This window comes from Malaclemys terrapin, chromosome 6, assembly GCF_027887155.1.
Source record: "Malaclemys terrapin pileata isolate rMalTer1 chromosome 6, rMalTer1.hap1, whole genome shotgun sequence".
Lineage (NCBI taxonomy): Eukaryota > Metazoa > Chordata > Testudines > Emydidae > Malaclemys > Malaclemys terrapin.
Genome location: NC_071510.1, coordinates 83,915,430 through 83,929,362, shown reverse-complemented (window position 1 = coordinate 83,929,362; position 13,933 = coordinate 83,915,430). Strand labels below are relative to the sequence as shown.

At 43.3% G+C, this 13,933-nt stretch overlaps 1 protein-coding gene across 1 annotated transcript in view; it reads left to right on the top strand.

Annotated features, from left to right (window-relative positions):
• MSH3 (mutS homolog 3) overlaps nucleotides 1-13,933 on the top strand; it is a 200,506-nt gene that overhangs the window by 101,965 nt on the left and 84,608 nt on the right. The window contains exons 14-15 of the mRNA XM_054032575.1: nucleotides 3,797-3,984; nucleotides 13,081-13,249. Of these exons, the coding sequence (XP_053888550.1) occupies nucleotides 3,797-3,984; nucleotides 13,081-13,249 (357 nt within the window). The remainder of the gene's footprint in view (nucleotides 1-3,796; nucleotides 3,985-13,080; nucleotides 13,250-13,933) is intronic.

The window sequence follows — 13,933 nt, the reverse complement described above, 5'->3', positions numbered from 1 at the left end:
TCCTATAAGTATGGACTAGATGTGGATATTTTACTGGTTGTAGACATTTACAATTAGCTGTATTAAAATTGAAGTCACTAAAACACAGGATTGGGGACTTCAACGGTAGAGTCCAGGGAAGGGTCTTGCGGCCTGCAGCATGCAGGGGGTCAGACCAGATGATCATAATGGTCCCTTCTGACCTTAATGTCTATGAGTCTATGAGTCTATGAGTCTAAATGCATATTATGTGTGATCCGCATACCAAGTGATCCAGATTGCTCTGTCAGTGACCTGTGCTCTTCATTATTTACCACTCCCCACATTTTTGTGTCATGTACCAACTTTATCACTGATGATTTTATGTTTTCTTCCAGGTCACTGATAAAAATGTTAAATTACATAGGGCCAAGAAGTTACTCTTGTGATTAATATTAGCTCAGTTGTCTATACCTTCCATGCTTTGTTCTACTGTTGTTACTTCCTGTGTAGCATTCATCAAGAATCTACTGCAGTATCTTATCCACTGTCTGCATTTTAGTTTGTAGAGATGACGACTTCAGCTTGTTTTTTCTCCACCCCATGTTTTACCTTGAATTTTGATTCCATGCATAAGTTTGATATTTATTTAGTCTGGATAGCAGAGATTTTCTGTGAATGGTGACTTCAAGGGTCATTTCATTATTTGTTTTATTTTGTTTTCACTGTGTTTACATGATGGGGTAAGACAATACCACATTATCAGAAAGATGTTGATAAGTTGCAGTGAGTGCAAAGATCAACAGATACCTTCAGGAGGCAGGGTGGATTGCTTTGACAAAAGATTATTAGCTTGGTTAAATGCTGACTAGAGGAGTACATAAGGCTACACGTATTTGAAAATTATTAACAGCAAGGGGGCAGAGGAGCTATTTAGTGTGAATGCAAAGGGATATGACTAGAAGTACTGGGATTTATTTAAGAAAAGGAATATTTAGGTTGAATATCACACAAAACTTCCACTCAGTGAGATTTAGTAGGCTGTGAATTAGGCTTCTAAGAAAATTAGCAAAAACACCATTTCTTGGGGTTTTTAGTGTTGTAAGACTGAACAAAAAAATTAGATTACACAAAAACATTAGGAAATATACCACAGAGAACAATCTGCAGTTGCATGGAGATGAACTAATAGGTGTTTTCCATCTCTAGCTTGTACCATACCATCAAGTCACAGGGGGTATGTCTACACTGGAATAAAAGACCTGTGGCTGGCCTGGGTCAGCTGCCTTGGGCTCATGAGGTTCAGGCTGTGGAACTAAAAATTGCTGTGTAGACATTTGAGCTTGGGCTGGAGCCCAGGCTCTGGGACCCTACCTACTTGCGGGGTCCCACAGCTTGGGATCGAGCCTGAGCCCAAAAGTCTACAAATCTATTTCACAGCCCCTCAGCCTGAGCCTGCTGACCCAGGCCAGCTGCGGGTGTTTAATTGCTGTGTAGATGTACCCAAGGAGAGCATCTAACAGACCTCTGCCTCTCTTCGGGGTATCCTGTGCAGAAAACCTGTATTTTCTGATTCACATGATGGAACAAATTTCAAATGGATAGATACTTTTTTTTTTTTTTTGCTTTTGTCTTTCTGGGCTATGCGAATATATAGGAGGGTTAAAGAAAAAGAAATTAAGTAAGGGAATTTGGAAAGTTATTCGTTTGGTTTTAAATAAAACCCAAAGAAGATGACTTGTGTAAATTATATACAATATATCACATAGCAAGGGGTATTAAAACTATACATTCAGAAAATTTATCAAATAAAAAAGATCATTAAAATATATACCTAATAGATCAAATATTAAAGCAAACATAAACATCTCATAATTTATTAATTCAATCTTATATTAATTGTCTAAGACACTATCACTCTCATGTGAGTTATAAAGATTCCTGTTACATTTTTATGATAAATGAGCATAGTAAATTTTCCAGTCTCAGCACTCTGACTCATTTATTGATACCAAATTGTTGACAATTAAGTTGAAACTTGTTAATGAAATACAGGTACAAATATGCATGTAATTAATTTACAGAGTTTTATGACTTGGATATATACTCAGAGAAGTATTAATTTAGGATAACCTAATACTCACCTTGGAAAAAGGAAATAAAAGTATAAAAGTCTTAATTTCTTATTAACTGAAAACAGTATATAGGTAAATAGTATATAGATAAACTGAGCTGTAGAATTTAAGGTAATTACTAGTCTCTCGAGATATGTAGAAACTTCCTTTTAAAGATAACTTTAGATCAAGCTGGTGGTGATATAACTGTAATCTCATTCTGGTTTCAGTAACACATAAAAGAAAGTGAGTAAGATAGTTCTCAGTGATAAGTCTTTATTTCCAGTAGGAATGCTCCTCAGAAGCCATCTGAAAAAATCGATTACCCTATCTGTGTTTAGCTTGTAGGGAGCAATTTGTTGAAAGCACTAGGAATTATTTTATTCAGTTTTTAAGGGAGGTCTGTTGATGCTTTCCCTTTTTGAAAAGCTGATATGGACCAACCAGAATATAATCTTCGCTTCATACAGAGAGCTATAAGTGATCCAATGAGAATATGAGTTGTCTCATATATATAGACCAATATGAAAATAAAGCATCTCTTTTGTGGTTTTATATGTATAGTTAGTTGTCTCTCTAAAATCAGAGTCCATAAATGTTTACATGCAAATATCTTGGGATATTTTATCTGTTTGAGAAACTGATGGATGGTTTCTGAGCATTATCTTCTGGTATCTCCAATATTTATAGTTGTAGATCTGCAGCTCTTTGCAAAGCTTCCCTTCTCAATGGTGTAAAGGCCTTTGCTGACTTTGCCTACTCCATGTTCCTTCATATACTATATACTCTTTTACATACTTCTTAATAAAGTCTAAAAGGAAGTTTTCTGATCGTTGTGCAGCATATCTTCACACTCTTTAATACTTTCATAAGTGATTTTAGGACTGATTAAATACATTTAAGTTTTCTGTTGTCCAACAGATTTAGTAGTGCAAGTAAACTAAATCCACTATATGAAGTCATTTGATCTGTGATCTACGTTGAATCATCTAACATTTGGTCATCACTAATAACACCCTGCTTAAGGGGAGAAAGGGAGAGAATGATCTTTTAAACTAGTATTGCTGCACTGGGAAGAGGCAGCAGGACTCTCCTGCTCACCCCCAGACCCAGAACTGTGCAAAGAAAGCCATTATTTTCTGGGGGCATTAGGACTTATGCAGTGATGTCTCTTCTACCCCCGATCCATGTGGTGTTGGGGAAAGAAACTGCAGAGAGGAGCCAGCTTGAGACTAAATCTGGTAAAAGTTGTTCCAGGAGCAATTTAAGCAGGGACTGTTGGATATTGATGATGGCATCAGACTGCTTTCTGCAGTTTTCACTCTGGACATTCTCTTCACTATTCTTATTGGTTGTTTGCTGCAAACCCCGTTTGCTCCCTCATCACTGCTCATTCTGCTTATATGTTAAATCCCTTTTCCTCACCCTTTGTCTGCCTTGTCTATTTAGATGATACGATCTTTGGGGGAGGGACTCTCTCTTACTCCATGTTTATACAGTGCTTAGCACGATAGGGCCCCGTTTTGGTGCTTCTGTAATAAGTAACAAATGATAAATATGTCATTAATCCATCAGATTGACTGTTTGAACATAAGATCATCAAGTAGTATTTCAATATGTAAAAATTAACTATGAACATTGTTTAATTTAAACAAGATGTAATGTGGGTATCCTGGAACATACAATGTTGTAACAATTTAAACTAAAACTTTTTCCACTTTCAGTGTTCAACTCAAGAGTTCTTCTTGATAGTCAGCACTTTGTCTCGCCTGGAGACAGAACTCCAAGCACTGTTTCCAGCTATACGTTGCCAAGTGAAAGCTCCTTTACTGCAGATGCCCCTCTTGGAAATTCCTGAGCTTCTCTGCCCCGTGAAACAATACTTAAAGATACTTAATGAAGAAGCAGCCAAGTAAGTAAAGAAAACAGTTCTTTCATGCCTTGTAGTCTTTCTTACTGAACTTGATATATGAATTGTATATATTGGTTAATCTACCTTATTTATGTAATATATAAATACAAAATGTACATTATAGCTGGCATAGGTAGAATCACATATATGTAAGGTTGCCTGACACTTTCCATTAAAAGACCTGTTTTTGGTTGCTTATAATGTTGCCAAATTTAAACCATTCAGGGTACCTATTCAGTGTTGTAGCCGTGTCAGTCCCAGGATATTAGAGATAAGGAGGGTGAGATAATATCTTTTATTGGACCAATTTCTGTTGGTGAGAGAGACAAGCTTTTGAACTCACACCAAGCTCTTCTTCAGGTCTGGGAAACGTAATAAGAGTGTCACAGCTCAATATAAGATGGAACAGATTGTTTAGCAAAAGTAATTAACACCTATGTCAATCTGTTCCATCTTGTATTGAGCTGTGTCACTCTTAGTACCATTCAGGCTGAAATTTTCCATGCTGGGTGAATGTTTCAGGCTCAGTATTTTTGGAAAGTTTCACCCAGAAAGGTTCAGCTGTTTCTGAGAATGAGGTTCGGGGGAAAATACATTGTCCATGTGAAAAAAAAATTCTTACAACCATTTTGCTAAGAACCTTCGTATGTTGGAGCAGAGACTTTAAATTTGGCAGAGAGGGTTGCTGTGGGGTCAGGGATGTGCCTTTTCCCCATCACTGTGAAAACTTGTCTAAATAAGGTCAGGTTATGAGCCTTTTCTCAGTTCACAAGTGCTTAGTAGGGACTTTTTTGAGTATGGCAGCAGCTAAATTTTCTGAAAATACTGCTTGTGCTCCATCCCCTCACAGCACCTGTGTGCTGACTGGACTGTTCATACACTAGCCCCACAAAACAACTGAGCATGTTCCAACTTAGGGCTGCAGGGGCTAAGCAGGACTTTCCCTGCAATTGCTTCTCCTAATTTCCCATGGTCGTGCACCATACAACACTGCAGGAAACGCCATTGTTCTGGATAGTTGGTCATTCAGTCTCAGTATGCTTGTCATGAAGAACACCTCCACACTCTTCCAGCATTCTAGAGTCTAGACTGTATCTTGTGTTCAAACTCATCATCTTCCATAACGCAGACACCAAGGTACATGAGCTTGCTAGTTGGATTATTCCTGCTACTTAATCTCTATGTCCAATTTCCCTGCAGCACCTCTACTAACCCACGTGACCTATATCTTAGTTGTGCTCACTTTTATCCCATGCCTGTCTAGCTGGTCATACCACTGATTTGCAATTTCCTCTAGTGTTTTCTTTTGAGGATGCCTATATTTCTATGTCATCTGCAGATACAAACATCTCAGCTTTTTCCATTTGAGTTATTCCTGTTGACGTGTAGACCATCAATGTGATAAACAGGATTGTACTGAAGGCTGATCATGAGGCCTTATTCCCAACTCCTTGTATTTGGTACCAGCTCCTTAGTGATGGTTCTTCTTCAAGTGCTTGCTCATGTTGATTCCATTCTAGGGATGCGTGCACCCCTTGCGCGGTCATCAGAGATTTTTGCCTTAGTGATATCCGTAGGGTCAGCAGTGGCGCCCCCTTGAATGCCGTGTCCATGCGTCTGTATACCAGGGACTGCCAACCTTTCGCCCTCTCAGTTCCTTCTTACCGCCCGTGGTGGTGGGTCGGAGTGCCTTTCCTTCTATAGCAAGGGCTAGTGGTTTTGTCTCTACTGACTCGAGTCTTAGGTAAATAGTTTACGGCCTTGTAAATAGTTTGTTTATAGTAGTTAGTGTTAAGTAGTTGCTAAATATAGTTAGAAGTTAGAGTCCCACTCGCAGCTTTGCCCCAGGCAGGGCATGCCCTGGTCTCCTGTGTTTAAGCCCAGCGCGCACTGTAACAGGCCTATGCCTGTAAGTGACCCCCATAGCAGCTGCCTCAAGTGCTTGGGGGAATCACACACGAAGGACAAGTGCCATATTTGTAAGAACTTTCAGCCCAGGACTCGGAGGGAGCAGGATATTTGTTTTTGGGCTCTCCTCATGGAGTCTGCCCTTCATCTGGCTTCCAAGCCATCTCGCCAAGACTCGCCAAGTACCTCGGCACCCAAGAAGGAAGCAAGAAGGCACAGCTCCCCGACACCAGGTAAGACAGGCCATAGGAAGGGACACAGCAGGGGCTGCCTGGCCCCTCCAGAGCCACCTGTCCATGTCTCCCCAGTCAGGGTCCTTAGCCCCTTAGAAGCTCCACCACCGACTACCGGGAGCAGTATGGGACCCAAACCCCTGACGGCACCAGTGCCTTCCCAAGCTCCCCTGGTGCCGAGAGATCAGAGACCTCCACCTGCGCCGCCAACACAGCACACGCTGCAGGAAACGGCAATGGCTTCCCACAAGGGCAAACCAGATGCTAAGACCCCTCAGGGGGCAATGGAGCGTCGCTGATCCCCAAGACGAGACAGCGCTCTCCACCTACTCGCTGCAGATTGCTGGAGTTGCAGTCCAGATCCTCTGAAGCTCTCCCTCGGTCCTCGGCACCACAATCGCGGTCCCTGCCATCTCCGCGTGGATTGCCTAAAGGGAGGTGCCAGTCTCGGTACTACTGGCACCGTTCGCCCTCCTGCCGGTTGTCCTCTCAGCACAGATCTCTGTCGCCTGCCCAGTGGGAGCACTTGCTGTCTCGTCTCCGGTGACCCCGGCTCCAACACTGGTCCCCTTGTTACAGGCACCGATCCTCTCGCTCCAGGCACCGATCCTCTCGCTCCAGGCACCGATCCTCTCGCTCCAGGCACCGATCTTTGGTGGCAACAGTCAGCAGGCAGACTCAGGTGTCAACGGCTCCACTGTGGTCGCTGGAAGGGGATTCCTCTGGCACGGAAGGGAGGTTCAACCCCTCGCTCAGACCCCATCGGCGCCATTGGGCACCCGAGACCACGTCGACGGTGCCGCCTTGGCAGCACGGTCAGTGGCTAGCATAGTGGCCTTATTGGGGTGCATGGGGAGAGCCAGTCATGGTGATGCCTCCTTCGCACTGGTCATCTGCCACCGCCTCGGAGCAACAACAGCTGGCGGCACTGGGCTCGGTGCATGAGATCCTGTCATAAATATAAAGGGAAGGGTAACAACCCTTATGTATGCAGTAACATAAAATCCCTCCTGGCCAGAGGTACAGAATCCCCTTACCTGTAAGGGATTTATCAGTTCAATTAACCTAGTTGGCACCTGACCAGAAGGACCAATGGGAAAAGAAGATACCTTCAAATCTGATGGGGGGAAGTTTTGTTTGTGCTCTCTTTGTTTGTGCTCTCTTGGACAGAGTGAGGGACCAGGGCAGGAAAAAACATCTCCTAAAAACATACCTGAAATGAGCATCTAAGATTACAGAAATTGTAAGTAAAGCAAGGAAATGCGTTAGATTATCTTTTGTTTTAGCTTGTGAATTTTCCCCTTGCTAAGAGGTAGTTTTATTCCTGTTTTTTGTAACTGTAAAGTTGAGTCCAGAGGGGAGTCCTCTGTGTTTTAAATCTTTTATTACCCTGTAAAGTTACCTTCCCATCCTGATTTTGCAGATGTGATTCTTTTACTTTTTTCTTTTTAATAAAATTCTTCTTTTAAGAACCTGATTGATTTTCAGTGTCCTAAAAACTAGGGATTGGTCTGTACTAACTTTAACCTATTGGTTGGTATATTATTCTTAAGCCTCCCCAGGAGAGAGGGTGAAGGGGTTTGCAGGGATATTTTTTGGGGGGAGGATAGGGCTCCAAGTGGCCCCTCCCTGAATGTTTTTTAAATTGGTTGGTGGTGGCAGCAATACCAGCCAAGGAAAGGAATTTGTGCGTTGGGGAAGTTTTAACCTAAGCTGGTGGAATATGAGCTTAGGGGGTCTTTCATGCGGGTCTCCACATCTGTACCCCAGAGTTCAGAGTGGGGAGGGAACCTTGACAGACCCACTCAGAAGTTGGGGTAGAGACTGCACCTACCCCCAAACTCCCCCTCCCCCATGGGAGATGTTGCCCCTGATCCTCCCCTGGTGGTCAGTCATCATCCTCGTCCCCAGACAAGGTAGGTGGGGGACCCTCGAGGGCCAGCCCGCTGGACAATTTTAAGGAACACCAGGTCCTGCTTTGACGGGTGACCTAGAACTTGGGCCTACAGGTGGAGGAGATGGCCGAACAGGTGGACAACTTGTTCAGTGTCCTCTCGGCCGCTACCCTGGCAGTGCATGATGTGGTCCTGAAAATTGCCAAGGCCCTCTGGAAAACCCTGTCTTCCATCCCTCTCATCTCCAAAAGGGCCGAAAAAAAGTACTTCGTCCCGGCCAAAGGGTTCGAGTACCTTTATACCCATCTACCTCCAGGATCACAGGTTGTCTCTGCAGCCAACGAAAAAGACAAGCAGGGGCACACTAGTTCAACTCCCAAAAATAAAGAGGCCAAAAGACTGGACCTTTCTGGAAGAAAAATTTATTCCACTTCCAATTCCGGGTGGTGAACCATCAGGCCCTCTTGGGCAGGTACAATTTTAATTTATGGGACTCCCTCCATAAGTTTAAAGGAGTCCCTCCCGCAGGGTCTGGCCCAAGAATTCGGCACCGTAGTGGAGGAAAGCACCGCAGCGGCTAGGTACTCCCTCCAAATGGTGTGGGATGCGGTGGACTTGAAGGCTAGGGTGGGCGCAGCGGCAGTGGTCATGAGGCGCAGCTCCTGGCTTCAGACCGCCAGTGTTTCCCAAGAGATGCAGACCTCGATCCAGGACCTTCCATTCCTTGGAAATGGTCTCTTCTCTGTACAAACGGATGCGAGGCTGCATGGGTTGAAGGACACTTGAGCCACCCTTCACTTGCTGGGTATGCATATGCCACAGTCTGCTCAGAAGCAGTTCCAGCCGCTCAAGCCACCAAGGCCTTGGCAGCCTCATCAAGTGCCTGCAAGGAGAAAGGATAGAGACATGAGCTTTAGTTGTCGCTGCCCTTCCTCCTCTCACTCACCCATGCAGTCCAACCCGGCAAAGCATTCCAGGGGCCAGAAGCGCTCATTTTGAAGGTGAGCTCGAGAGTGACACCTCAGTCAGTTCCCCAGATCCACCTTATTCTTTCCTCAGCCATCTTCATGCCTACCGTTAGATCTGGTCGCAGGTCACCTCGGACCACTGGGTGCTGGACATAATATCTTAGGGCTATACCGTGCAATTTTCGGACGCCCCTTCCTCTCCATCCCTCTTCAGGGACTCTTCTCACGAGCAACTCCTCGTCCAAGAGGTCGAGAACCTCCTGCGCCTGTGGGCAGTGGAGGAGGTCCCTCGGGACATGAAGGGGAAATGGTTCTATTCCCGCTACTTCCTAATCCTGAAAGCAAAAGGGGGCCTGTGACCAGGGTCCTAGTGGGGAGCCAGCTGCGGTCACTCAATTAGGGTGAACTGCAAAGAAAGGGGCAGCAAAACCCCAAAAAACTGGTGGCTATTCCAATACTTAGATTTAACAAGCTTGCATAAAACAGCTTTTTTATTACCTTACTGGTTACTCAGGAGTCCAAATAACATAGTTCTCTTAAAATGGTCCAGCCTCAGGCCTCCATCCAGGTACCCACGTTAAATATGATGAAAATTTCTGTAAATCTTATTTCATCATGTAAAAGAAAAGGTTCTACCAATCCCAAAGGATCGGACACATTACATCCCAGATTAATGAATGTTTCAGATCTTGCCCAAGTTCACGCTACAGCCAATTCTTATTAACTAAACTAAAATTTATTAAAAAGCAAGTCAGAGAATGGTTAAAAGATCAATATATACATACAGACATGACTTCATTGAAGTGCAGATTCATAGCTGAGACGGTGAGCTTTGTAGTTGCAAAGAGTTCCTTAGAATTCAGTTCATAGGTCATAGTCCAAGGTCTTAATCTCATATTCAGGGCGTACCAGCATAACTTGGATCTCAGTCTTGTGACTCAAACTTGTCCTGATGAAGTCTAAGCAGATCTGAGATGACAGAATCAGGACCCAAGGATCTTTTATATAACTTCATGTCTTCTTTGACAAGTTGTGATTTCCTCAGTGAACAAAAGGTAATTAGGATGACTATGAAGGAGGTCCATCACCGGTATTTGGCTATACAAATTAACATAAGGCCATTTACTTGTTCATCCACCATTCACAGTACATTTCAAAGAGAGATGAATACTGAGATATCCCATGTTTACAATTCATTTAAATGATATTAGAATACAGCATAGACAGGAACTGTTAATTACATTGTCCACCCTACCCATACGTATGTAAATACACAAAAACACAAACATCATCTCCCCATGTGTCTTTTGAGGATTATTTATTTTGCAGGATGTTTAACCTTTTCTACCCAGGTGTCACCCCACTATTTCTTAATCCCGAAAGCGAAAGGGGGCCTCAGACCCATTCTGAACCTGTGTCGCCTCAACAAGCCTCTCAAAAAGTTGAAGTTTTGCATGGTTTCCCTGGCTTCCATCAACCCCTCCCTGGATCCAGGAGACTGGTACACCGCCCTCGACTTGACGGATCCTTATTCCCATATTCCCAGGTCACAGATGTTTCCTCCGTTTCATAGTGGATGGGTGTCATTTTCAATTCACGGTGTTGCCCTTTGGTCTCTCATTGGCCCCCAGGGTGTTCACAAAATGTATGGCGGCAGTGGCTGCTTATCTGAGATGTCGAGGAGTCTGGTCTTCCTGTATCTTGACGACTGGCTCATCAAGGGAAGGTCTTAGGAGTAAGTGCAGAGGAGCCTCGATCTGGTGCGTTCTACTTGCTGTGACCTGGGCCTGTTAATAAACAAGAGAAAATCCACCTTATTGCCCATCCAGCAAATAGAGTTCATTGGGCCGGTTCTCGATTCCACACAGCCAGAACCTTCCTTCCAGAAGCGTGTTTTCAAGCCATGTCGGACCTGATCTCCCATGTAGAGAACCACCTGCTCACCACAGCTCACACCTGCCTGCAGCTGTTGGGCCACATGGCCATGTGTACATATGTGGTCAGTCATGCTTGGCTCCATCTCCAGCACATGGTGTAGGTCTACATCCCCAACAGGCACGACCTGGACTGGGTAGTGAGGGTGCCAAACTACATCAGATCATCCCTGGATTGGTGGTTGGACCCCAGGTTGGTGTTGGAGGGCATCCCCTTCGTGACCCCATCGGTCAGCGATACTTCAGACCTGGGCTGGGGAGCCCACCTGGGTGAGCTAAGCACCCATGGCCACTGGTTGCGGGACCATCTGGCCCTCCACATCAACGTCAGGGATCTCAGAGTGGTTCGCCTGGGCTGCCAGGCTTTCTTGTTCCACCTGAAGGGCAAAGTGGTGCAGGTCCTGATGGACAATATCACCGCAATGTATTATATGATCAGGTGTGGTGGTTCCAGATCTTCAGCCCCTTGTCAAAGAGCTCTCTGCCTTTGGGATTTTTGTGTGCGGTATGCCATTCATCTGATAGCCGCACACCTGCCTAGCACCAGGAACGTATGACGTGGATCATATCAGCAGGACCTTCTCATCTCGCCACGAGTGGTTGCTCCATCTGTAGGCGGTCAGTATTATCTTCTGGAAGTGGGGAACTCCCCAGGTGGACTTGTTCACGTCCTGTCAGAATGGGAAATGCCACATGTTCTGTTCACTCTGGGGGACGGACAGGGGATCCCTATCAGACGCTTTCCTGCTCCCGTGATCGGGAGCCCTGATGTTCGCCTTCTCGCCAGTGCCATTGATCCACAGAGTCCTCATGAAGATCAAACAGGAAAGGGTGAAGGTTATCCTAATAGCCCCCAAGTGGCCTCGACAACACTGGTTTAGAATGCTGCTGGACCTTTTGGTAGCTGCCCCGCTGCAACTACCGCTCTGGCTGTACCCGCTGTCCCAGAACAGGAAACAGGAAGAACAGGAAAAAAGGCTAAATTTATCAAAGTTGGTTTTTGTGTTACAGATATAAAAAAAGTGTGTTATGTTTAGTGTTGTATTGCACAACAAAAATAATAAGACAACACTAATTTGGCATAGTTGGCTCCCAAATAATCATGTTAATTAACTATATGTAAATATACAAGGCCTAGCTTAATGCAGATTGCTCCTCTGAGTCGTTTCTAGTGACTTCTAAAACTTAAAAAACAGCACCACTACAGAACTCACAAACTACTTAAATGACTACACTATTTCTATATACTACAATTAGTTAAACCAGTGGTTCTCAACTGGGGGTACACAGAGGTCTTCCGGGGGTATATCAACCCATCTAGATATTTGCCTAGTTTTACAACAGGCTACATAAAAAGCACTAGCGAAGTCCATACAAACTAAAATTTCATGCAGATGGTGACTTGTTTATACTGCTCTATATACTATACACTTTCACTTCAAAGGGGTGTGTTGTCCCAAAACATGTTCTGATTACTGTTGTAGGTGATCTATATGGGGCATTTCACCATAGTTATTAAATCCTCAGACTCTCCATATTTTCTCAGAACTGGTGTGAGCATCCTTCTGTCCACTTTATTATATGTCTTTTCTAGGTCTGTAAAAACACAGAAGCTGTCCTATTGGTGTGCTAACAGCTTTTCTATCTCTGATCAGATTACAAATGTGGCAGCTATGCTATGACATCAGAAGATTATATTTTTGTATTTGTTCTAAAATTAGAAATATTTCTATTATAGGTGGGGATGGTAGTGACTTATTAAGGTGGAAAAATAGTATGTGATCATGTAATCAAAGTCAATCTTATAATGCATACGCACAAGGGGGCCAAAATAAAAGTGCACAGGCAGCTTCCTTCATTCTGTCATTTTCTAACTTTTGAGTGCTTGATTTAAAAACACTAACGTGGGTGGCTTTATTCTGTGTGTAATTTATAAGTGTAGTATACTCTTTCAGTTAGACCATATCTGTGGAATGCATGTTTTTCTCCTTGTGAAGTTACATGTTTTATGCATTTTGAAAGGAGAGAGGAGCAAATACATAATATGGTACACTCAAAACTATATGGGTACCAGATAACTTGTGTTTATTGATGGAAATAAACAATTATATCGAAACAGAATTCTGGAATACATCATTTTTCTGTTTCCTATAAATAGAACTGGAGATAAAACCCAATTGTTCAAGGATCTTACAGACTTCCCTACTATCAGAAAGCAGAAGGATGACATTCAGAAGGTGATTTCCCAGATCCAATTTCATCTGCAAGAAATACGACAAATGATAAAGAACCCTCATGCAGAGTATGTTACAGTGTCAGGACAAGAGGTAATACACAAAATGACCTAAGTGATATTTATATATGCCTACCAGTGCATGCCAAAAAAATAACTTACATTTACCTGAAAGATTAATTAAACCATGTCACTAGATAAAAAACAATTCCGGCTGCGAGAAGAAGTCTGTTGGGATGCATTGTCTTATTGTCTTGTTATTTTTAATAATATTGTCCTTACCTTACCGCTGTTTTATTTAATTCACCATGGATATTCTGTCTTTGCAGTGTCTTCAGGGTTTTGTGGGGATGGAATTCTTTTTAGTACAGTTCAGTTTGGTTCATGAATAGTTTGCTTCCATCAGTACTTGGCTTCCAAAGACTGTTAACATGGTTGCATTGAGACTTTTGGTAAAACATTTCTGATGTTATATTCTGGGATATTTTTATTGAACCAGGAAGCACAGCATTAAAAGAATTTTACAGAAAAGAAAAATAATCTTTAAGGAACTGGTAAAAATTTGTAATTTGTCCCTCTCTTCTCTCATTCTTTTTTATTTATTATTTCTATTACTGTAGTACTTAAGAGTCCTAGCAATGGACCAGGACCTATTGTATTAGATGCTGTACAAACACAGAACAAAAATATGATCTGTGTCCCAGAGAGCTTGCAGGATAAGTATAAGATAGCAGATGGGTATACACAGACCAATGGGGGAGTAGAATCATACGGTTAG